This window comes from Poromitra crassiceps, assembly GCF_964638095.1.
Source record: "Poromitra crassiceps genome assembly, chromosome: 10".
NCBI classification, from domain to species: Eukaryota; Metazoa; Chordata; class Actinopteri; order Beryciformes; family Melamphaidae; genus Poromitra; species Poromitra crassiceps.
Window position 1 is genome coordinate 30,501,200 of NC_139631.1, and position 25,838 is coordinate 30,527,037.

General features: G+C 43.9%; 2 protein-coding genes across 2 annotated transcripts; one reads left to right on the forward strand and one right to left on the reverse strand.

Annotated features, from left to right (window-relative positions):
• Nucleotides 1-2,884: 2,884 nt before the first annotated feature.
• On the reverse strand, nt 2,885-4,570 carry LOC310784376 (E3 ubiquitin-protein ligase TRIM21-like; the record flags this gene model as incomplete). The annotated part of the gene is made up of 1 exon (XM_083645385.1): nt 2,885-4,570. The coding sequence occupies one exon, from the start codon at nt 4,568-4,570 to the stop codon at nt 2,885-2,887; it is 1,686 nt and encodes a 561-aa protein (XP_083501511.1).
• A 1,161-nt stretch (nt 4,571-5,731) lies between these two features.
• snrnp200 (small nuclear ribonucleoprotein 200 (U5)) lies at nt 5,732-25,829 on the forward strand. Its single transcript, XM_083643816.1, has 44 exons — nt 5,732-5,960; nt 6,171-6,334; nt 6,462-6,633; nt 6,744-6,936; nt 7,151-7,206; nt 7,361-7,459; nt 7,582-7,734; nt 7,837-7,936; nt 8,031-8,167; nt 8,252-8,329; nt 9,093-9,266; nt 9,392-9,529; nt 9,671-9,826; nt 9,956-10,126; nt 10,246-10,439; nt 11,105-11,228; nt 11,469-11,618; nt 11,740-11,982; nt 12,075-12,263; nt 12,366-12,563; nt 12,679-12,831; nt 12,935-13,015; nt 13,444-13,527; nt 13,681-13,787; nt 13,918-14,036; nt 14,119-14,273; nt 14,360-14,549; nt 14,639-14,812; nt 15,045-15,205; nt 15,397-15,624; nt 15,753-15,944; nt 16,250-16,428; nt 16,547-16,698; nt 16,802-16,910; nt 17,021-17,129; nt 17,218-17,407; nt 22,905-23,069; nt 23,195-23,316; nt 23,452-23,595; nt 23,726-23,902; nt 24,198-24,358; nt 24,654-24,735; nt 24,833-24,925; nt 25,061-25,829. Exons 1-44 carry the CDS (start codon nt 5,916-5,918, stop codon nt 25,208-25,210), a joined length of 6,411 nt encoding a protein of 2,136 aa, XP_083499942.1. The 5' UTR covers nt 5,732-5,915; the 3' UTR covers nt 25,211-25,829.
• The last annotated feature ends 9 nt before the right edge of the window (nt 25,830-25,838 follow it).

Sequence of the window (25,838 nt, forward strand, 5' to 3'; positions counted from 1 at the left end):
CTCCTGAAACCCCTCGACTGTCGCCATTTTTAGACACACCAAGACGCAGCAAGTTTATTGGGAGGTCTGGCCCATTGTCCAGAGTAATCAATGCCTTGCATACAAGAAATTATGTCAAAGCAATTAGAGAACTGATGTTGATGACCAGTGGAAAAGCTGCAATTTACAAATGTGTCACTGAGGTGATAAAGGCAGAGGTAAGTGTTAGAAAGAGGATTTATTTATATTATTATTAATATTATTTATTCTATATTAGCAGGGGTGGAAAGTAACTACTAATGCTACTTTATTCCTTCAAAGATGTAGTGTAAAAACTGAGATACTGTAAGTAGCTTTGGATAAAAGCATCTGCCAAATGAAGTAATGTAACTAATTACATTTACTCCATTTACTGTAATTGAGTAGGTTTTTTGTGTACTTGTACTTATTTGAGTAGTTTTTAAAATCAGTAATTTAACTATTACTTAAGTACATTTAGTTTGAAGTAATGTACTTTGTTCCATTTGAAATAGCCTCAGAGTACAGAGTAAAGAACTTCCAAAGTTTCACCAAGTTTTCTGTGAACTGTGTACCAAAAACTGTCCAATCTGTTGACCCTCACTAACTGCCAGTGTTGCCAACTAGTCTCCAAGGACAGTAACTGTTGGCTGCTCAAAAAGTCACTATAGGATCTGACCGATGACATCATCGTAAGGGAGGGAGGGGGGCTATGCTGTGTGTGGGAAGCGCTATGATCAGATATTGCTACAATGACCAGTCGGAAGCAATGAGAATATGGCGCTTAATCAGAAAAAAGCAACTAAGTAACTTTTACTCTGAATACATGTTTTTTTTTTTTTTTTTTTTTTTTTTTTTTTTTAACCATTGACTTTTAATTTACAACTGTAAGGCAATCATCACAAGTGTATACAACTTCGACAAGCATGAACAGACACAAGGCAGCACATTCACACATAATACAGGACAGACAGGGGGAAACACGAAAAAAAAAAAAAGAAAAAAAACAATTTAAAATAAATAAAACATAAGATGGCTAGAGACTTGTTAAAGATAAATAGAGGTCTTTGGTAAAATTCGATTTAATAAATTTCAGGGACTTCATGTAGAGTTGGGTTTCATTAAAGTAGCAGGTAAAGATGGGTGGAGTTTTGATATATTTGCCCTTATGAATAAAGAATTTAGCTAAGATTAGTAACACATTGATCATTAGGTCCAATTTTTTGTCTTCTAATATTACACCAAAAACAATACTATTATAATCAAGAACAGGCATTACTGTGTTTTTTCCATTTAACCAATCGATGAATTGTTTCCAGAACAGTTGGCTGTGAGAACATGAAACAAAAAGATGCTCAGTTGTTTCAATATCACCTTTAAAGAATATACACTCATTGCTCTCAAATCCAAATCTTAATCTTCAAAATTCACTGGAAGGGTAGAAGTCATTCATTATTTTGTAGTGAATTTCTTTTGTTTTGGGTGGAACTGGATATTTGAAGAATTTTGTTCTCAATCTATATACTGCTGGTTTGTCAAAAATATTCAAAATATTATTTCTACAAGAACGGGCAGTGTATAAATCATTTGTTAGAATAGACCTTGTGAATTGGTTTGAGCACCTTTTATCAAGAAAATGTATTCCATTGATAAAAAGAGTGCTGAGATGAGAACACAACAGAATCTAGCTGTGGCCGGACTGGATAATGATTTAAGCGATGTTCTGTTGAATCCTTTCGTTTTAAATTGAATTTGTTCTTTGCAATTGCTGCATGTATGCTCCGACATCGCGAACATGAAGCCTGCCTGCGCTTCCAAAACTCTTCTGCGCGCATCTTACAAAAAACTACAAAAGACTACAAAAGTGCCACTTCCGGCCGCCAGGGGCCGGAAGTGATAGCGAGCGCTATGGTTGCTTTGCGCACCACCCATGACAGCAGCGCAGAAGAAGACGAGTGTTTCTAGCTGATTCATTTTGAAGAAATTAGACCTGGGGTTCAGTGAGGGATTAAACATGTTTATTAGTGGCGCTAGTGTTTCTACATCATCCGCGCAGGTTCACACAACCCTTTTCTGCACGTAAGTACATTTGAAATTTCATTTGCGAAACTTTATCGAGTAGTTAGAACAATTTTGCAGACGGAGCACCTGTTTCTGCTACATCGGCGGTGTACTAATAAGGGACTGCGTAGTAGCGTGAGCTATGTTAGCAGTTCCGAAAGGGGCAAGCAGGAGGGAGGAGGCGCAGGCAGCCTGCACTGCGCTGAGAGGAAAAAACTTTTGCACAACTTTTAACAACAATCACGAAAAGCCCCCAAACTAAAATGAAAAAGGGACTATATGGCAACTTGGACGAGGGAATGACGTAGAGAAATCTCGCATTGTGTTACCCCAGAACGGGGGGTTTGTCGTATTGTGCGGTGTGCTGCTGTAACGAGCCCATGCCACTTTGCTCTCGTAACGTAGTTCAACACACTGCCATAGAGTTACATGCAGAAAAATAATTAAATTTCTAGTTCGCCACTGAATTACCAAATTGATATAACTTTCAACCATTTTGAGCAAAGCTCTTTCCATACAGGCCACCAGCGTTGGCTAATTGTTGATATTTATACAGATATGGCCCCTCTCAAATAAATTATTTTTGAGGCAATAGGCAAACTGTAATGGCGTCGATTTCCGAAAAAAAATCTGGACTTCAACACAGCCAAAGAGTCCAGTATAGACAAGAGCATATGTCATTTCTTGGTTTTTTCCATAGGTATTTTCAAATCACTGTTCTAATACATATCTAGGGGGTTAGTCCCCCTTTAAGTGATTACATTAATATACAGATGATTCTTTTTTTGGAGTGAGATCACTGTGATCTTGTAAGCTCAAAGCGACCTCATTCTGTGTATTTGACGGGTGTGATGATCAGTGGCGCAGAGTTTCCTTCCCCATCAGAAATACTTGGACTAAGGAATGGATAGATCTTCTCCTTGAAGGTGCAGCCAGTGAAAGAGTAGATCAGAGACTGGGCCTCCACATCATAGAAGGACACCAGTCCCTCCTCATAATCTACAAACACGCCGACCTTCTCAGGCTTCCGTCTCAGAGAGAGGGGAACGCTTGGATCATCTAGAGCCCTGTAGTCATTTCCATCTCTCAGCCATATAAGCCAGTGCCCTTCTTCTGGGTTGTATAAGATTTCTCCCTTCCTGTTGCTTGACTCTCTAACTACTCCTATATCCCATTCATTCCCTTTTACCCGAACCTCAAAGAAAAATCTCCCTGAAGAAAACCCCTCCTTTCCCAGAACATCAATATCATGATCAAACCTCTCTGGGTTGTCGGGGAGATCCTGATGTATGTCTCCAGATCTCACCTGTTTCCCATCATCAGACAGGATGAGTTCAGGGTGTGCTGTATTAGGGTCAAGGGTCACATCCACTGCATACAGCTGCTGGATACTCCTCAGCTTAACGTCTTCTGGGAGCTTCTCCAGGTCTTCCTTAATCCTCTCTATGTGTTGAAGCAGAGTGGTCATCTCTTTAGTGAGTGTATTCTCCAGCTGAGCCACAGCTCTCCTCACCATCTCCACACACAGATGAGCGTGGACACTGATGCCAGACCAGTTGTTGGTGTGTGGAGAGGAGCAGCAGGATGGGAAGCTCTGGAGGAGGTGCAGGTGGTCTTCAGTGTGAGAGAGACGCTCCAGCTCAGTGCTTCTCCTCTGGAGCTCGCCGATTTCCTGCTCCAGCTCTTTGATGAAGCCTTCAGACTGTTTCTCTGCTGCTCTCTGCTTCTCTTCAATCACCGCAATCAGCTCAGCCTGTTTTATTTTAATGGAGGCCACCAGAGCAGTGAAGACCTCAACACTCTTAGCTATCTCTTCCTCTGTATCTTTCTTGTTGAGCTGCATTGAAGCTTTCATTTCCTGAATCTTCCGTTGTCGTTCTTCTATCATCTCCTGTACTTCTGCCTTCTTCTTCCCCAGCTGAGCCTTCTTCTCTTCATACACTTCCTCTAAAGGGACTGTATCATGAGTCTTATGTTCTTTACACATGACACAAACACATATCTGGTCAGTCCTGCAGAAAAGGTCTAAAAACTTGCCATGTTTCTTACACATCCTGTCCTCCAGATTCTCCACAGGATCGACCAGCTTGTGTCTCTTCCAGGCTGCGACTCTCTGATGAGGCTCTAGGTGAGTCTCACAATAAGAGGCCAAACACACCAGGCAGGACTTCGAGGCCTTGAGCTTGGTGCCAGAGCAGACGTCACAGGGAACCTCCACTGGCTTGGCAGCTTCTCGGATGCAGCTTTCAGTGCTGGGAGCATTCACGTCAACAGACTTCCTGAACTGAGCTGTCATTTCAGAGACCAAAGTATTGACAAAGAGGTCTGGTCTGTTGGCAAATGACTTTTTACACATTGGACAATCACATTGGTCATTGTGGTCCCAATATTTGGTGATACAGGCTTTGCAGAAGTTGTGTCCGCATGGAATAGAGACAGGCTCAGTGAAAACATCCAGACAGATAGAGCACAGGAACTGCTCTTCATACAGGAGACTGATAGCTGAGGCCATTTCTAGAGAGGAGACAAGGAGAGGAGTCTTTTATGTCATTAGTTCAGGATCTAACACTCCTACTAATAAAGCACAACTGATAGCCTATTATGAGTGTATTTCGTTTATTATAACCACTTTTTCTGATCAACACTAAGACATTCTGCCACCATTACAGTAATCAAATTAGTTAAAAAAGTGATTAAACAGCAATCAAATGATGCATTTTAGAAATAGTTAATTTGTTTATTATTACTAGAAACAGGCTGAGAATGAGAATGCCGATACGATTTTACACCGTCTGAAATCATGGATGTTGACCCCACTATAGAGACCTAAATTATTCACTTAATTCCAGGGCAGTGACAGGAGTATTATTAACCTAACATACATGTCTTTGACAGGAGACATTTGATGGTGGGGGAAACCCACACGAACACAGGGGGAACATGCAAACTCCACACAGAAAGGACCTGGGATGGACCGGGGTCCGAACCCAGTACCTTCTTGCTGTGAGGCAACGGTGTGAGTGACCCACTGAGTCCAATTGAGTGACCAGCCTGACCTCTGGCCTAAAGTGCCCAGACTACCTCTGGCCCAGCTGGATGACCAGCTGCACCAGCCACGAGCCTGTCCAACCAACTTTTCTGGCTGCATGACCAGCCTGAGCTTTGGCCCAGCTCGGTGACCAGCTGCATCAGCCTGTAACCAGCTTGACCAACCGGCCTAACCATCTTAAAATCAACTAAATCAGCTAAAACCAGCAGCCATCTTAAGCAGCTTTTTCCCCCAGCAGGAAGGGACTAGCAATCACAATTAAACACTACTTGCCTCACACACAGGTTACTGTCCGTCGAGTCGGGCTATTCGTGTTCTTAAATATTGCGTAGTTTCCGATTCCGAGCCAGGTTTGTCACACCAGAGCCTGTAATTCACCTGTATATACTCGACTCCCTTTTTGTAAACCTCAAAACAGAACAGTCCGCTGGCTGTAGTAGAGCAAGAAGCTTTCAGTTTCACTTAGGAGTAAACTGGGAGTGAACACAACCAGCAGGGGCGCTAGTTGTGTAGTTGTGTACCTACGCGGACCCTCTTGTTTGTACTTCTTGGCGTGACCCTTGATCCTGGAAACGGAAACGACGGCTTGTGCGTTGTGCGCTCGTGTAGCGTCCTAACGTATGAAAGACACATTTATCTTTTGCAAAGTAATTATATTGTGTAAATCACATTACTGTGCGGATGCTTCAGACGTCTTCATAAGAGAGACAGAGTGAACTTGACTCTGCAGCTACTTTGCGTTAGCTGGCGGTTCCGCATTGAGTCAAAGTGCGACAACGTAGCGTAGCTAAAATACAACAGTCCCACCATGGCGGATGTGACTGCGCGTAGCTTGCAGTATGAGTACAAAGCGGTGAGTATGTTTTTTGAGCCAACTCTTTACTAAGCAACACTCAGTTATTAGTGTATGTTTTTCTGTTCGAAATGTAACGTTATGATGCAAACATTCGATTGATTGTAGTGAGGCTCGTCCGTATTTACTCCGCTAACTGTTAGCAATTAGCCTAGAGAAGGCTATTCTGGCCCACAAACTTTCTCACTGTCCCTGTGCTTCATGTGTCAGAACTCAAACTTGGTGCTGCAAGCTGATCGCTCTCTGATCGACCGCACACGGCGAGATGAACCCACGGGAGAAGTGCTGTCCCTGGTGGGGAAACTGGAGGGGACCAAAATGGGTGACAAGTCTCAGAGGACCAAACCTCAGATGCTTGAAGAGAGGCGTGCAAAGTTAGTACCACACCACATTACTCTTGCGTCTGTCTGTCACCTAACAGAAATATATGATTTTAGGGTGTGTTGAGTCAGAATGGTGACACCTCGATCCTTTTAATTTCCTTTTGTTTTGTTTACGCAGGAGGCGAAAGAGAGACGAGGACAGGCACGACATCATCAAAATGAAGGGCCTCACCCTTCTGTCTGAGGGCATCGATGAAATGGTGGGCATCGTGTACAAGCCGAAAACCAAAGAAACGAGAGAGACCTACGAAATGTTGCTCAGCTTCATCCAGGCTGCCTTGGGAGATCAGGTCAGAGAAACCCTCAAACAAGTGCAAAGTACTGTTATTCAAGATGTCAGTGAGTATCGCTGACCAATACCTGAAGCATCCTTTGACTTGGTTAATATGTATTTCCGCAGCCGCGTGATATTCTGTGTGGAGCGGCTGATGAAGTGCTAGCAGTGCTGAAGAATGATAAAATGAGAGATAAGGAGAGGCGGCGTGAAGTAGAACAGCTTCTTGGGCCTGCTGATGACACACGCTACCATGTGCTGGTCAATGTGGGAAAGAAGATCTCTGACTACGGCGGTGATAAAGAGTTACAGAATATGGGTATGTACAAAAGAAGGAACTATGGAGGAATGTTTCACATCCACTGATTGCGTACTCATCTGCTATAGCAGGTTAACCTCTTAAAAATCCACCTATTTCCGAAGAAAATGCCATTTAAGAGGTTAAAAAAACACTTCTCTTTCTGATTGATAGTCCCACCACCCCAATGGCATGCCGTGACTGTACTAATATCTCTTAATACTTTCCTCCACAGATGACAACATTGATGAAACCTACGGTGTGAATGTACAATTTGAATCTGATGAGGAGGTGAGTTTGCCATTTTCTTAAAAATCGCAGCTCTGAGTTATCCCACATTTGCACTAACACTTGTACTGAGGTACAGTTTTAAATAATATATATACAAATCAAAATTGTCTGGGCTGAATAGGTTGTCTTTGATTTATTTCCCCCCATTATTAAGGAAGGTGACGAGGACCAGTTTGGGGAGGTACGAGACGAACACTCAGATGAAGACAGTGAAGGAGAAGAGGCAGGTGTGGGCTGTGCTCTTTCAGCCAATGTAAGTCCAACATCTACATCGATATCTGCATTGCACCCGGCTACTAAATATACAAAGCTAATCATTTGTTTTTGTAATATTGCGCACTACACAATACATGTATTGGTTTCTCTTGCATCTAGCTTGGTGTCACAGGCGATGTGATGACAGCGAAGAAAAAGGACCTACACCCTCGCGACATTGATGCCTTTTGGCTCCAGCGTCAGCTCAGTCGCTTCTATGATGATGCCATTGTCTCCCAAAAGAAAGCAGATGAGGTCTTGGACATCCTCAAGGTATTTCTATCATTCTGTTTTGCTGTTTCTCTTGAGTACAGACGCATGTGTATTTTTTGAGAGCTTTCAGCCCAGTTGACCACCTGTCTCCGTATTCCACAGACTGCTAGTGATGACAGAGAATGTGAGAACCAGCTGGTCTTACTGCTGGGGTTCAACACCTTTGACTTCATCAAAATCCTCCGCCAGCATCGCCGCATGAGTAAGTCATTGTCTTAGGATGGAGTGGATGAAAAAAGTTATTTCATCCGGTGCTCTTTGGAGCTGATAATCAATGTTGTGTTTCTGCCATACAGTCCAGTATTGTACCATGCTGGCCAGTGCTCAGAGTGAGGCGGAAAAGGAACGGATCGTAGGAAAGATGGAGTCTGATCCGGAACTGTCAAAGATTCTTTACCAGCTGCAGGAAACAGAGAAGGAGGATATTATTCGGGTAAGGGCAGTCTTCTTTCCAGAATTATGTAAACACGTCCTGTTCACATACGTGGAGCCTTATTGTGGGTCTTTATCTGTTTAGGAGGAGCGATCTCGCAGAGAAAGGCTGAGGAAGTCTCGTGTTGACGACTTGGAGTCAATGGACGTTGACCATGGAGAGGTAAATACATTAGCAATGTTGTAGCAGAATGCACCTTACAATGGTTCTCACACCATATTATGTATGTTTGAATGTATAAATTGGATAACTGTTTTTGCTGTTCTTATTCCTTTTTTTATTACCTGTGTGTGTTCTATGTTATTGTTGTCTGTTTTTAAGAGCTGCACTGAGGCAAATGCCTATAAACTCTGTTGACATGGCAATAAAGTATTGAATCTTACATTAGCAATGTGTCAATAAAGAGGAGGATAATTTACGCCCTATCTATCCCCCTTTGAATAATGGCTGTTACAATTCCACCACGGTTTAGGATGCTTCCATTAATGAATTCAGTTAAATAATCTCAAAGGATGGGGCACATTCAGAATGCACGCCCGTGTCAGTCGTCTGCAAGACAACAAGACAGATACCCTCAAAAACCCTCTAAGAAAGACAGTCACACAGTCCTGGAATTGATAATTGGTCTACTTTATTGTAAATATACAACCCTTATATAGGCCTCCTGGCACGCAAGTCTCACTCAGGACGTCACAGGGACCACCCTGTTGCTCTGAGGCGGCCCTCTGCTTCCTGAGATAAGACCTGTTGACAATTTCTTACAGAGAAATTATTTCACTGTTCCAGGCCTGTGTGTCTCGCAAAATTCCACCACAATATCTGATGAGAAATGTAACCACTATCCAAAAATAAAATAGCTGTGGAAGGCATCCATGCATTGTAGTTAAAAGCATATCTGTGATCTTCCACCTGTCTTGACCTACAGTCATTGGCGCCTCGGCAGCTGCTGGATCTAGAGGACCTGACATTCACCCAGGGCAGCCACTTCATGGCCAACAAGAGGTGCCAGCTGCCAGACGGCTCTTTTCGCAAGCAGCGCAAAGGCTATGAAGAAGTTCACGTGCCTGCCCTCAAACCAAAGCCCTTTGCGGATGATGAGGTTTGTATGTTGGTTGTATGTTACAGTGCTCAGTTATACAGCACTTAATGCAAAGACTCCCACTTGATAAGCAATGTATAGATCAGCATTGTGGTCCTAACCGCAACACATCATGCTGTCATCAGGTGCTTTTTCCTATTGAGAAGCTGCCGAAGTATGCCCAGGCTGGGTTTGAAGGATTCAAAACCCTGAACCGCATCCAGAGCAAGCTGTTTAAGACAGCCATGGAGACCGACGAGAACCTGCTGGTGTGCGCACCTACGGTGAGTAAACGTAGCTTTTGATCCATAGACTGTCGCACATCGTTCAAAGGGCCTGCTCATGTGAATCCATTAATGACATCGCAACGCCTTTTGAAAAATGATATTCTCTCCTATAATGATGGCATTCCTTTGTGCGTGCAGGGAGCAGGTAAGACCAACGTTGCCCTGATGGCGATGCTGAGGGAAATTGGAAAGCACATAAACCTGGACGGAACCATCAATGTAGACGACTTCAAAATCATCTACATTGCCCCCATGCGCTCACTGGTACAGGAGATGGTGGGAAGCTTTAGTAAGGTGAGCACTTTTCACTGTTTTTTTATTTCTGCTTAGCCCCGCCTCTACATGTGTATTTAAAGGGGAAGTCACATCTACAATATGGTTCAATGGTTTGGTCATCTTGCCTGCCTTCCTCTCAACATCCAGCGCTTGGCGAGTTATGGCATCACCGTCTCTGAGCTGACAGGCGACCACCAGCTCTGTAAGGAGGAGATCAACGCCACCCAGATTATCGTCTGCACCCCAGAGAAATGGGACATCATCACACGTAAAGGCGGAGAGCGCACCTACACCCAGCTAGTGCGCCTCATCATCATTGTAAGTGTTGAGCCCATCTTGGAAAACCGGCACAGTGGTAAAACTCCCCTAGTGCAACATAGATCACATTTTATGTGCACTGCAGACTATTTGACATCAAACTTGACGATGCTGTGTAGGATGAAATCCACCTGCTGCACGATGACCGCGGACCTGTGTTGGAGTCCCTGGTGGCCAGGACCATCCGCAATGTGGAGCTGACCCAGGAGGATGTCCGTCTGCTGGGTCTCAGTGCCACACTGCCCAACTACGAGGACGTGGCTACCTGCCTGCGCGTAGACCCTGCCAAAGGACTCTTCTACTTTGACAACAGGTAATGTTTTACATATATATACATCATATACCATGTTGGTTGTTTTTATCTGAAGCACCTTTTAGCTCCTTTTCATGCGAGTACACGACTGACCCTAGTGCAGAGGTGCCCAAATTCTTTCCTATGAAGGGCCAAAATTAATCTGGATAAATAAAATAAATGTTGATCTTATGTGAAATTTCAATTACCGGTATATTATTTTATAGACAATTTACATTCTAAATCTAAAATAGGTCTTCTCGCTCTTATCAGTCCCTAGTATATTGCACTGAAAAATTGCGACTGTGTAGACATGCCAATCATGTTAAAAAAAAATCACTTTTCAACTTTTGAACCATCCTCTTTATTCTAATCTGGACACTTAACCTTTATTATGTGTATTAACCAGATTGGGAAGTAACAAGTATATCAGCCTTGACAGTCTATACACAAATAGACAACAAAAGTTGTCTATTTTCTAAAATTGTTTGGGGTTTTGACATTTTTGGGGTCTTAAATTCTATTTGTTGAGGTCTTAAAAAGTCTTCAAAAGCATTACATTTTATACTTTATAAATGGTGCAAGCACCCTGAAATAAGACCACAGCCCAGTGACTACAGCAGTGTTTCAGTTTTTTGGACTTGTTGTATATTCCACTCTGATAAATATGTTCACCTTCTTTGTAGTTTCCGCCCTGTTCCCTTGGAGCAGACTTATGTGGGTATCACTGAGAAGAAGGCTATCAAACGCTTCCAGATCATGAATGAGATTGTCTATGAGAAGATCATGGAGCATGCTGGGAAGAACCAGGTGAGGCCTGTCTAACATGTCCATCCCCAAGTGAGCTAACACACGGCACATGCTATTTGATAGACACTTTTATCCATGCTTTAGAATAGAATACTGTGACTGCATACATGTTTTATGGGTGACTCTGGTGGGGAAATACCTCTAACCATGGCATGGTTATTGAGCTACTTTACATGCATGCATACCCAACTATATGTAACCAGATATGAGGCCCTCATGACATTTATTCATCTCCAATAGGTGCTGGTTTTTGTCCACTCCCGGAAGGAGACGGGAAAGACTGCCAGGGCCATCAGGGATATGTGCCTGGAGAAGGACACTCTAGGTCTTTTCCTCAGAGAGGGTTCGGCATCCACAGAAGTGTTGAGGACAGAGGCAGAGCAGTGCAAGGTGAGCTCCACTAACCTTAGATCACTGCAGCAAACTGGGTCAGATGAGCACATTCAAAATAAGGTATATTTAGTACCTTTTCAAAATCCTGGTAGATGAATGCCTGATCTTGCTCTTACAGAACCTTGAGCTGAAGGATTTGCTACCCTATGGCTTTGCTATCCACCACGCTGGTATGACCAGAGTGGACCGTACCCTGGTGGAGGATCTGTTTGCGGATCGGCACATCCAGGTTCTGGTGTCCACAGCCACCCTGGCCTGGGGTGTCAACCTGCCAGCACACACCGTCATCATCAAAGGCACCCAGGTGTATAGTCCTGAGAAAGGCAGATGGACTGAACTGGGAGCCCTGGACATTTTACAGGTCAGTCTGAGCTGGCTGGGCTCTAAGCGACAGTAACGCTTGTCTTCTAGCCTGGCTGTGGAATAAATACATATCATTATTTATTATTTCAGATGCTTGGTCGAGCGGGCCGTCCCCAGTACGACACCAAGGGAGAGGGTATCCTGATCACGTCCCATGGAGAGCTGCAGTACTATCTGTCTCTGCTCAACCAGCAGCTGCCCATAGAGAGCCAGATGGTGGCCAAGCTGCCGGACATGCTCAATGCTGAGATAGTACTGGGCAACGTGCAGAATGTAAAGGTTAGTGGCTGGCATGCAAAGACGCCTCATCAAAAATGATCAAAGGAACAGTTAATCAAATCCCTTTGAAAATGTCTCACCTATTCTCCTTGCTGTTGCCAGGATGCAGTCAACTGGCTTGGCTACACCTACCTGTATGTGCGCATGCTCCGCAACCCCACCCTGTACGGTGTCTCCCACGACGACCGTAGTGCAGACCCCCTGCTAGAGAGGCGCAGGATGGACCTGGTGCACACCGCAGCCAATGTCCTGGACAAGAACAGCCTCATCAAGTATGACAAGAGGACTGGCACCTTCCAGGTATGCACCTATTTCAACTGAGCGTGTGTTTGATCAATCTTTTTGTGTGATTCAGGTGCCTTTTAAAATTGGACTTTAAAATGTGACATTTCTTTCCTTCCTTCCCTACCTTAAGGTTACAGACCTGGGACGTATTGCCAGCCACTTCTACATCACTCACGACTCGATTCAAACGTACAACCAGCTGCTGAAGCCCACTCTCAGTGAGATTGAGCTCTTCCGCGTCTTCTCACTTTCCTCTGAGTTCAGGAACATCACCGTGAGAGAGGTATGGCTGATTCTGGACCATCAAGGTTTTCCATTTTAATCCCCAGCGAAATATAATTAGACACGCTATGTTTAAATGGTGACATGTAGCGTTGTCTTTTCAGGAAGAGAAGCTGGAACTTCAGAAGCTGCTGGAAAGGGTTCCTATTCCAGTGAAGGAAAGCATCGAGGAGCCTAGCGCTAAGGTTAGACCTCAACTCATGGCCAGTGATGAATTTGAACAATTATGTTTATTCAGAGAACTCTGCTAACAAAATAGAGGCATTGTTAGTGCCGAGGTTGTAAAAGACAATAATGAGAATGTGGTTGATTTCAGATTACATGTATTCCACTATAGCCTCAATTAACTTGCGCCAATCCATAAACTAGGCAACATTCTTCTCATCACATTAAAGGCTCTTATTAAAGGTCTTGACAATTTGTCTTGAATGATATAATTTAGGATACTCTGTTACAATCAACTAAGTATGATACTTGGTCATGATGATGATCATGGCTTTGTATCACCCCCCCAGTACACAGATTAACTGTACCTGAAGTCATACGTCACGTTTTACAATGAGCTACCAAAACCCAGTGAAGAGAATTGTTCTTGTACTTTGTGTGTTTTCAGATCAATGTGCTGCTCCAGGCGTTCATCTCTCAACTCAAACTGGAGGGCTTTGCTCTCATGGCTGACATGGTGTATGTCACACAGGTACAGCAAAGACCTCCCCTCATTATTTTTGCCATGAAAGTTGACTTTTAGGCTGTTGCCCTTCAAAATTGTACGTTGTCCATACAGTTCTTAAGAACGGCAACCCCCCCCCATTAAAATATAGATATCACATAACACTTATTTCCCCTCCAGAGTGCTGGAAGACTGATGCGGGCCATATTTGAGATTGTACTGAACAGGGGCTGGGCTCAGCTCACAGACAAGACCATGAATCTCTGCAAGATGATCGACAAGAGGATGTGAGTCCATCAATGCTTTCTCTCCAGACTGAAATAGGCTCTTGTTTTCACGTTGCTTTGCAGCAAGCGCATAATGCGGTTTTATTCGACGAGGCAGGCTGTTGATCTTCTGTATCCCCGTTCCTCACAGGTGGCAGTCGATGTCCCCACTGCGACAGTTCAAGAAGCTGCCTGAGGAAGTGATCAAGAAGATCGAGAAGAAGAACTTCCCCTTCGAGCGTCTCTATGACCTCAACCACAATGAGATTGGTGAGTTTCCATCCCCGTCACACATGCTTATTGAATGCCCTCCCCGTCCGGAAGAGTAATTGGAAGTATTCTTTGTGTTCAGGTGAGCTGATCCGTATGCCAAAGATGGGGAAGACTATCCACAAATATGTTCACCAGTTCCCCAAGCTGGACTTGGCTGTGCACCTGCAGCCCATCACCCGCTCCACACTCAAAGTGGAGCTCACCATCACTCCTGACTTCCAGTGGGATGACAAGGTCAGTCGTAAGATCCGTCCCATGATGTGCTCCACCTCAAATATCTGCATTTCGTAGACTTGACACTCACTCTGTTGCCCATTTAGATTCATGGCTCATCTGAGGCCTTCTGGATCCTGGTTGAGGATGTGGACAGCGAGGTGATCCTCCACCACGAGTACTTCCTGCTGAAAGCCAAGTACGCCCAGGACGAACACCTCGTCACGTTCTTCGTTCCCGTGTTTGAGCCTCTGCCACCGCAGTACTTCATCCGTGTGGCCTCAGACCGCTGGCTTTGTAAGTAACTTGTTACAAGCGTGTGTTAAATATAATCCACATAATGTTCTTAAATGTAAGCGTAGCTCACTTCTTTCTTTTGTTCTCAGCTTGTGAGACTCAGCTTCCAGTGTCTTTCCGTCACCTGATCCTGCCAGAGAAGTATCCCCCGCCTACTGAGCTGCTGGACCTGCAGCCCCTGCCTGTGACTGCTCTCAGGAACTCTGCCTTTGAGACTCTCTACCAGAACAAGTTCCCCTTCTTCAACCCCATCCAGACGCAAGGTAAGGAACAAGAAAAAGCAGAGAAACTACGACGCCATTCTCCAAAACGTGTTTTCGTTTCATGAAAGGAGAACTTTGAGCTGATAAAGGTCTCAAAGTGAGATTTGGGATTCAGGAATACATTTTTAATTTCTTAGTGATGACCAACCATTTTCACTCTCATTCAACCATTTTCACTCTCATTATTCTCTAGACTTAGTTGCATTGTTTCTGTTTGTTTCTGTCCCTCCAGTGTTCAATGCGGTGTACAACAGTGACGATAACATGTTTGTGGGAGCTCCCACCGGCAGTGGAAAGACCATCTGTGCTGAGTTTGCCATCCTAAGGATGCTGCTGCACAATGCAGAGGGCCGCTGTGTCTACATCACTCCCATGGAGGCACTGGCTGAACAGGTACCGAGTCATTTGGACGTTTGCTTATCAAAACTATTTCTTTCCATCTACACATCGGTGGTGGATGAGTTGAGTTCCCTCCCCTGATATGTGAAGCGCTTTGGGTATCTAGAAAGGCACTATATAAAGCCAATAAATCATTATTATTATTATGAACATAAATCATAATTCCTTGCATCTTTGTCTATCAGGTGTTTATTGACTGGCACCAGAAGTTCCAGGACGTCCTGAACAAGAAGGTGGTGCTGCTGACCGGAGAGACGAGCACAGACCTGAAGCTGTTGGGGAAAGGGGACATTATTGTCAGTACCCCAGACAAATGGGACATCCTGTCTCGCCGCTGGAAGCAGAGGAAGAACGTCCAGAACGTCAGCCTCTTCATTGTGGATGAGACGCACCTCATTGGAGGAGAAAATGGGGTAAGATTGCGTCCCTGCTTTGTGATGATTTCTTTGCAATTCCATATACCACTTAATTAGGTAGTGTACTGTGATAGTAATTTGTTGACTGTACATGCATATTAAAGTACACACTTTCTTTTAATTAGCCTGTGTTGGAGGTCATCTGCTCCAGGATGAGGTACATCTCCTCTCAGATTGAGCGTCCCATCCGCATCGTGGCCCTCAGCTCATCTTTGTCCAATGCCAAAGATGTGGCCCACTGGCTGGGCTGCAGTACCACGGCCACGTTCAACTTTCACCCCAACGTCAGGCCCGTGCCTCTGGAGCTGCACATCCAGGTATGGAAAACGGTTTAAAATGTCTTAATTTAAATTAAAGGCCTTGAAATGTCTTGAATTCACTTTTAGATTTTGTCTATTGTTCTTTCCAGTTAGACATCTGCCCACTGTGCCCAGTATTAATGCAAACCTTCTGATATCGTGTGTGTGTTTTTACATTCCAGTTATGAAAAGGTTTTAAAGTAAAAGTTTAAAAGATTAGTGTTGAATTTAACCTGATGAAATTGACGGACACCCTAAACACACCTTAATCTTATTAATCAGCTGCTTGAATTACTGTTGCGCCTCCTTTCTGCTCTCTTTAGGGCTTCAATGTGAGTCACACTCAAACTCGCCTGCTGTCCATGGCTAAGCCAGTGTATCACGCCATCATGAAGCACTCTCCCTCCAAACCAGCCGTGGTGTTCGTCCCATCGCGCAGACAGACCCGCCTCACAGCCATCGACATCCTTACCTTTTGTGCTGCTGACGTGGTTCCTCAGAGGTTAGTCTCAACTGATGAACATGCTTGTAGAAAAGGAATTGATTACGGTACAGCTGAAGGTGGGGAATCAATCGCACCTTGACACGATAAAGCAAGCATTGTTTTTGTCTCTACCTAGGTTCTTGCATTGCACTGAGAAAGACCTGGCTCCATTCCTGGAGAAAATAGGCGATGCAACCCTGAAGGAGACTCTGGCCAATGGGGTGGGGTACCTGCACGAGGGCCTGTCGACCACTGAACGCAAAATAGTGGAGCAGCTCTTCAACTCGGGTATGACTAACCGGTCTTCTTCACGTCCAGCTTGGTGGTCTCTGAAGGCCTAGAGTTGAGTGATCATTTCTGATGTGCATCATTGGTCCTTCTCATTCAACAGGCGCAGTTCAGGTGGTGGTAGCCTCCCGTTCACTCTGCTGGGGCACCAATATCTCTGCACATCTTGTCATCGTCATGGACACCCAGTACTACAATGGCAAAATCCATGCGTAAGGCTTCCCATTGGTCGGATACTCTTGTGGAATTCATAAGGTGACTGTAAAAACGTATGTGTACTGTACATATTGTGTCGGTGACATTCTCCTCGCTTTGTGTGCAGCTATGTGGACTATCCCATATATGACGTCCTCCAGATGGTAGGCAAGGCCAACAGGCCCATGCTAGATGACGAGGGACGCTGTGTCATCATGTGTCAGGGCTCCAAGAAGGTAGCAAGCCACCCACCCATTTCTTATTCAGATATGAAGATATAATGGTCAGAACAAACCAAATTGATTCTTTCCCCTTCCTTGACAGGATTTCTTCAAGAAGTTCCTGTACGAGCCACTGCCAGTGGAGTCTCACCTGGACCACTGTCTCCATGACCACTTCAACGCTGAGATCGTCACCAAGACGGTGGAGAACAAGCAGGATGCTGTGGACTACCTGACCTGGACGTTCCTCTACCGCCGTATGACCCAGAACCCCAACTACTACAACCTGCAGGGTGAGCCACTGCACATGCTCAGATTTAAAGGCTAATAGACGCGACAAAACAAACTTGTCAAGTTTCGAGTGTAGGGTTTTTAGTCTAGGGAAAATAAGGTTTGACCTTAAACTAATTGCAACAGAATTTATTTTCACATTTTTATGTTTATATTGATGCCCAAAACACTATATTAAAAATCCCAGAAAATCCCATTAGTGGAAATATGTTAAAATTACATTCTTTCAAAATGGCTGCCACTATTAAAATGTTGGCCATATCTTGACTCCAACTAGACCTAGAATTACAAATTTGGTGTCTATTTCCACATTTTTGGGGGCAAGGAATCCACAGAAATGGTTGTTGAGTCTCTAAGTAGAACAGATTTTTATTTTCTCATGTAAGTATGTACCGTAAATTCCGGACTATAAGGCGCACCGGTATATAAGCCGCAGCACCAAAATTGACTGTTTTTTACATATATAAGCCGCACCGGACTATAAGCCGCGGGTGTTTTGATGTTTAATTACCATATGTAAGGGTTCGTGCACAGAGAGGAATGTCGGGAAAGAGATGGCTGTTTGGGGAAGCTCCCATTTATTAACATTTCAACAAAAGGTGCTGTCAACAATCAAACCAGGTACCGTAATCCTTGTCTTCATCTTTTAGGTGAAGGTGCAGCGTCAAAAACAGAGTCAGAGTCAAAGTCAAGTCACTAATCCTCGTCTTCCTCTTCTTCCTCCGTACTGAAACCAGCAAAGTCCTCAACTTCAGTGTCGGAAACGAACAGGTTCAGGGTGGCTTCGTCAACCACTCTCCTCTCTCCTTCGTTGTCACTCTCAAAACCAAGGAACTCCTCTTCGTCACTGTCGGTGTCGGAATCGAACAGCCTCTGAAGGCGCCCAGCTGTGCCGGCGTCATCATCACGCAGCAGTCCAGCCTTTCGGAACCCGAATGGAGTTTGTGGTCTTGATGGCTGCTTTCACGGAATCTGTTATATGAGCCCTCATGCTGTCGAGAACGAGCAAAGCTTTTTTTTGGTGAAAGAATCCTCCAGGGCGCTTGACGTAGCACTCAGCCAGCCAGCCATCTCCTTCATGACACTTTCCATCATCCACCCTTTCTTGTTGACTCTGAGGCATATCCCACTGGGAATTTTCTCTTTCGGCATCGTAATCCGCTTAAAAATCACCATTGGCGGCAGCTTGACTCCAGATGCAGAGCAGGCCAGAACACAAGTGAAATTCGTTCTCTCGTGCCCAGTGGTTCTCAATGTGATCGACGATTCACCTTTCTTGTTAACAGTCCGAGTGAGTGGCAGGTCGAACGTCAAAGGCACTTCATCCATATTTATGATCTGCTCCGGTTCGATGGAATATTCCTTGATCTTCCTTTGTGTGAATTCGCCGAAGTTTGTGATTTTCTCCTGGTAGTCGGGGGAGGGAGTTGTTGGCCGAGTGGCCGTTTGCTTACCGTAATTACCATATGTAAGGGGTCACGCACAGAGGGGATTGTCGGGAAAGAGATGGCTGTTTGAGGAAGCTCCCATTTACCGTATTACCGTAACATTTCAACAAAACAACATAACACAACACCACCTTTGTTTATTTTTACAGTGCACACACAGTGTCCGCGGTGTGGTGAAAAGAGGGCAAGAGAGGAAATTAAAACAGAAGTGGATTTATAGTTAGAAAGAGTGCTAAAAAAGAGAGATTTTATTTGTATTTTTTTTTTTTTTCTGAAAAAATCCATAGATAAGCCGCACCGTTATATAAGCCGCAGGACCAAAAAACGGGGAAAAAGCCGCGGCAATAGTCCGGAATTTACGGTAGTCGTAATACAACATGTAATTTCTCACAATGTTAGCTACAACTTCGTATTTGTTAATCATACACATTTTGGGTGATACCCATTACCCTTGAGCATTATTGAAGTGCTTGCCATTGAAAAAAAAGTTTGTTTCATATTTCCAATTAAAAATGTGTCACGGTAATGAATTTATTCCCTCACAGTGTCTCTAAAAGTGTCTGGAAATACATCAAAAATGAGCACATCTATCTATCTAAGGGAGCTAGGGCTCTGTTTGTTTGTCTGTTTGTCTGTCCGTCCCACTGATGACATCATCTCGAGCAATTGTGATGCCATCAGTGATGTCACTCGAGCAATTGTGATGTCATCAGTGATGTCATAAATCCTTCCTGGCTCACCCTATATAAGTGGAAGCAGTGTGTCTTTTTACACGCAAGCAGCCAGTCCCATAAAACACCACCAGCAAGCATCCAGTCTGTCCATAAGACGAAAAAGCAGCTCCTGCTGGTACATCAGTTGTGTGACCCCACAGACCTGCAGCGTAGGACCGAAGAGATACAAACTCCCCAGGTGGCTATTAATCGCTCAGCCTCCCTCTCCATCTAACATCAACTCCACCAGTACCTCATCCACTCTACAACAGTGAGGCAAGTAACTACTACTTTTGTTTGTGAATATACTGATTCCTACTTGTATTGTTGTGAGATGCCTCGCAACAAAAAACGGAATCAGATGATGAGAAAGCTACATGCTGCAAAGAAACCTGAACCTGCTTTGAATCCCTTAGTTTTAGCTATGCAATGTTCTAAGCAGACTGGATGGCATGCAGCAGAAGCAGATGATAGAACGCTCATCCATAAGAGACTTGAGACTTGACTTGGACTTGTGACCAAAGACGTGAGACTTGACTTGGAGTATAGCTAAAAGACTTCAGCCTTGACTTGGGGACTCTAGCTCAAAGCCTTGAGACTTGCCCGGCCACGACCCATTGCTGCGCAGCAGCTATAATTGTTTATTTATGTTTGTTTATTGTTTATTTGCACAAAGAAAATGAATAACAACAGATAGTACCTTAGAAAGTATCTTAATTAGCTATTATTAAGCTATACCTATTAGTAAGCTATTAGCTAACTAGTAAGTGCTTATTAAGCTAGCCTACTTTGAATGGTAACACACAAAGACTGTCATTGGTAACAGACGATAAATGGCGGTCAACTTATCCATAACCTTCGGATATGGAGAATACTTAGCCTACCTGTCCACGCGTCTGCATGTTTGAGCTACAACTTGCGCTGTGCCTTGCCAAAATCAAATTGCCTCCAATGCGAAGCAGCTGCTTATGCGAGCTGCAGGGCTAGCTCAGCGAGCTGCAAGGCAGGCGCACTTGCGTAGGGTGCAAGATGCCTAGTGGATTATAATTTCAATTTGAATGGTGAAATTAGATCCTACTTGATATCTTTGAGTTTTGCTATGAGTTGTACCATGTTCATGAGAATCACACACCTGTGGCATTCTCAATCCTCCCATAGGACATGGATGAAAGGCCAGGGGGTCTCTGATTTTGGATATTGATGTGTCCAACTGCTGCTATGTCACAGCTATCAGAGGTACTGGTTTGGCTCTCTGGTGTAACTCCAGCTATAATGCCCATAACATGGAATGTGTTGTGGCCATTAATGGTTCTGATGTTATGGTCCAATAAGTGGGCGGGCGGTGTGTGTGCCACGATTGTGATGTCACGATTGTCATGTATCAGTGATGTCATCAGTGATGTCACTTGAGCAATTGTGATGTCATCAGTGATGACACTTGAGCAATTGTGATGTCATCAGTGATGTCACTTGAGCAATTGTGATGTCATCAGTGATGTCACTCGAGCAATTGTGATGTCATCAGTGATGTAATAAATCCTTCTGTGGTGTTTTATGGCAGTTGGCATCCTTTATGTTGCATTACCGCCTGGCTGAGGCTTTATAAGTGGTTGGAGTATAAGTAGGGAGAAGAGCACAAGTGGTAGGCTACATCATCTCCAGAGTAAGTGTTTATTGTTTATTTATGTTTGATTATTGTTTATTTGCACAAAGAAAATGAATAACAGATAGTACAAGTATCGTAATAAGCTATTATTAACACATTCACTGCCAGCCGTTTTTTTTTTACTGTAGGTAGCTTCTGCCAGAGGGTTTTTTTGAGGATTCTGGCTCATCTTTCAAGACCTGAGGATTCTTTTCTGCTAAGATTTTGTGAACACAAAATATCTCTAAAGAACTAATAGAATGGTAACAGACAATGACTGTCATTGGTAACAGACAATAAATGGCGGTCAACTTACCCATAACCTTCGGATATGGAGACTTAGCCTACCTGTCCACTCGTCTGCATATTTGAGCTACAACTTGCGCTGTGCCTTGCCGAAATCAAATTGCCTCCAATGCGAGACTCGTGAATGACATGACTATGAAGTTATGGTTTGCGATGGCTGTCTGAGGGAACAAGATGTGCATGAAAACTCACCCTTTTCCACTAACTATTAGAACATATTAGCCACACTTACATTTTTTATGTTTTGTTTTGTTATGTTACAGTATGTTTGGTAGAGCGTTTCCCTAGCCCCACCCCTTTCCTGACCACACCCCCTCCCACATACACCTGTCCATGCCCCCTACCCACCTCTCGAATCCAGACTCTCTACGACCTTCCTATCCCTAGCAACGGACTCTTTTCCCTAGCCCCGCCCCCTCCATTGAGCCGACCCGGATCAGATCCGCTTCAAAATGTAATGGGTTCTTCCTTGGCCCACGCTACACCCTTCCACCAAGTTTCATGAAAATCGGCCCAGTAGTTTTCAATCAATCAATCAAACCTTTATTTAACCAGAAAATAAAAACCCATTGAGACCGAGGTCTCTTTCTCAAGGGTGATCTGGCCAAGAAGGCAAAAGCACGTTTCACGTCATACAAAATACACAAGTACAAATACAAAAAATTTCTGTCATTTGACCACCATCAACTCAAAATGGAGAAAATTTAAGACAAATAGAAATGATCTAAAAGACCAATGCAATAAAACAGTACAATCAAAAGCATGCCTCATCAACATGAGAGAACAGCTAGTAAAAAGTCAAGAAGAAGAGTGCTACACCTCAAAGCAGGAACAGCAGGTGGCAAGGACCTCAGCTAGTTTTTGTTTGAAACTATATAAAGAGACCAGAGAGGCAAGTTTAAGGCGGGTTTGAAGGTCATTCCAAGACCAAGGGCCAAAGTAAAAAAGAGATCTCCTGCTTGCATCAGTCCGCGCGGGTGGCACTCTAAAGCGCACCCAAGCGCTGGATCTGAGATTCACAGAACTCTGAATCAGTACGAACTTAGAGCAGATGTGTTTTGCCGTAATCCTCCTGCTAACAGACAAACGGTCAGAAAAACAGCACCGAAAACATCACCTCCTTTGTGGAGACAATGCCAATTTTGAGAATGTTCCACTACTGGGATTTTCTGGGATTTTCAGTATGTTAAATTGGAAGGTTTCAAGAGCTGAATACAACACAAATAATTTCTGTTGCAATTTGTTTAAGGTTGGGTAATTTTTTCTCACAGATTCCCTAGACTACACTGCACATGCTCAGATTTAAAGGCTAATAGACGCGACAAAACAAACTTGTCAAGTTTCGAGTGTAGGGTTTTGTGTGATATGCACTCTCTCTGCCCGTCAGGCATGTCCCATCGTCACCTGTCGGACCACCTGTCTGAACTGGTGGAGAACACGCTACATGACCTGGAGCAGTCCAAATGTATCAGCATTGAGGATGAGATGGATGTGGCTCCCCTCAATTTGGGCATGATTGCAGCCTACTACTACATCAACTACACCACCATCGGTTTGTGCCAACACAACTTTTCTACCATACTCACTGAAAATCTGTTGAAACTGCCTGACATGTCATGCTTGTCATAGATCCTTCCTGAAGGTGACCTATGTGTTGTTTACGTTTGTGTATGGCAGAGTTGTTCAGCATGTCCCTGAATGCCAAGACAAAGATCCGTGGGCTGATTGAGATCATCTCCAACGCCGCCGAGTACAAGAACATTCCCATCAGACACCATGAAGATGCACTACTCCGACAGGTAAGCCCACTATGTTGACGTAACTCAAATATGAATGACCAGCTTTCCTCATTACTTTTGAATAAACATAAACACATCCTTCCATTGCTTGTCAATAAACTGATTTGGTTGGAACAACTCCTTTTTATATTTCAGCTTGCACAGAAAGTCCCCCACAAACTGAACAACCCCAAGTTCAACGACCCCCATGTGAAGACTAACCTGCTACTGCAAGCCCATCTGTCCAGGATGCAGCTGAGTGCTGAGCTCCAGTCGGACACGGAGGAGATCCTCAGCAAGGTTAGGATGCCCGAAGATGTTGACACTCTGTCTGCTTCAGGGGAACAAACCATACACCGAGACTGTTATACAGTATTTCTGGATCCAAGTGTGTTATGGTTTAAAATGTGTGTGTTTGTGCTGTTTGTAGGCGGTCCGTCTGATCCAGGCCTGTGTGGACGTGCTGTCCAGTAACGGCTGGCTGAGTCCTGCACTGGCAGCTATGGAGCTGGCCCAGATGGTCACCCAGGCCATGTGGTCCAAGGACTCCTACCTCAAACAACTGCCCTTCTTTACCTCTGAGCACATCAAGCGTTGCACAGACAAGGTAAACTAATACTTAGGCTGAAAGTGTTTGAGAAAATCTACTTGCCGTTTACAGCTACCGGTAATACTCTATCGATGCTAATGGTCTCCCGTTATGCTTGGTAGTATTAGTTTTAACACAATGCAGTCTGCTGACAGTGGAGGCTGACATTGTCATCAATCATCATGATAGAGCAACTAAAATAGATGTTTATATTTGGCTCACTGACAATGTAAAAGTGCCAGAATGGCACTGTACCATGTCGTCTATGGGACTTAACTACTTGAAACTGATCCCCTTCTCCTCCATCTTTTAGGGTGTGGAGAGTATCTTTGACATCATGGAGATGGAGGATGAAGAGCGCACTCCCCTGCTGCAGCTCTCAGACGGCCAGATGGCCGATGTGGCTCGCTTCTGTAACCGCTACCCCAACATCGAGCTGTCTTATGAGGTGGCAGAGAAGGACAACATCAAGAGGTACGCTGAATGGATTCTGTCAGCATTACTATTAGAGGAAGTAATGGCTGTTAAAAATACTGTACTAATAATATTGTGAAGGAAAAAGTACAGACACAGAACAGCTGCTTGGCGTTGATGGACCGATTTTAGATCTGGCATTAACATCATACACATTTAACATTTGATGAGGCAAAGAGGAATCTTGATTTCATTGTGGATATTGTCAATAGTTTCATGACAAAATAGAAATTCTGAATTTAAATAGGCAACACGTGTTAATATAAAGTGTGCCTGTTTCCATATTAATTCACAGTGGTAGTCCAGTGCTGGTTCTGGTTCAGCTAGAGAGAGAGGAGGAGGTGACTGGGCCTGTCATTGCACCTCTCTTCCCCCAGGTATGTAGCAAGTATCTTGAGTTTTCTCAATTTTCTATAATTAGTTTTCATTAAACTGTGTGTCTGACCCGGTTGTATAAATGATATTTTGTTCCAGAAACGTGAGGAGGGCTGGTGGGTTGTGATCGGAGACCCCAAGTCTAACAGCCTCATCTCTATCAAGAGGCTAACTCTTCAGCAGAAAGCCAAGGTCAGTGAGTCGCCCCAAATAGGCAGCTATGAGCGAAGTATTGTCGGTGCTGCAACATAATTTAATATAATCTGTATAAATGCAATAAGTAAACCAATGGCCTTCTGATTGATTTTTCCCCCCACTGCACTGCAGGTCAAGCTGGACTTTGTTGCCCCGGTGATGGGCGTTCACAACTACACCTTGTACTTTATGAGTGACGCCTACATGGGCTGTGACCAGGAGTACAAGTTCAGCGCGGATGTGAAGGAGGCTGACAGTGATGGAGATAGCGACTCTGACTAATCAGTGACCCGATGACCAGAAATCACTGTAGCCGCCAATATCTTTTTTTTGTTTGATCTGATGAGGGATCAGTAGCTGTTCTCACTGTAGATATTTAACCAGATTCACTTCCCTTATATTTGTCTCATGTTATATTATCTTCTCTTGTCACAATGGCAAATTTTGTTAGTAGTTTTCTTAGTTTAGATTATGTGTAAGGTGTTCACCAGTCCAGAATTGTGTACAGGATCTGTTCTCCAGTTAATGTCACCAGACATGTATCACAGGTACATGGTCAAGTCTGCTTACCCTCATAGTGAACAATTGTCATTAAAGCCCCAATCTGTGATTTTATTGAATAAATCAATATTATCTATAGACTCTTTGGAGGGTATTACTACATAGTAATTTTATATTCTGTTGCGATCAGATTTGATGAACCACATAGATTCAAAAACAAACTATTCATGGTCAGGCCGAGAGAATATAGTTCCAGATTGGGCCTTTAAATATTCGGGTAAACGGTCCAGTTATATTTGTGTGCTTCAATTGCTCTGTTATGAAATGTAATTCTTGGACTGGTCGATAAGTTTAAGTATGATATGCTGTCTTGAGTACGTTTTTGCAATAAAAAAGAATCCACATAGTT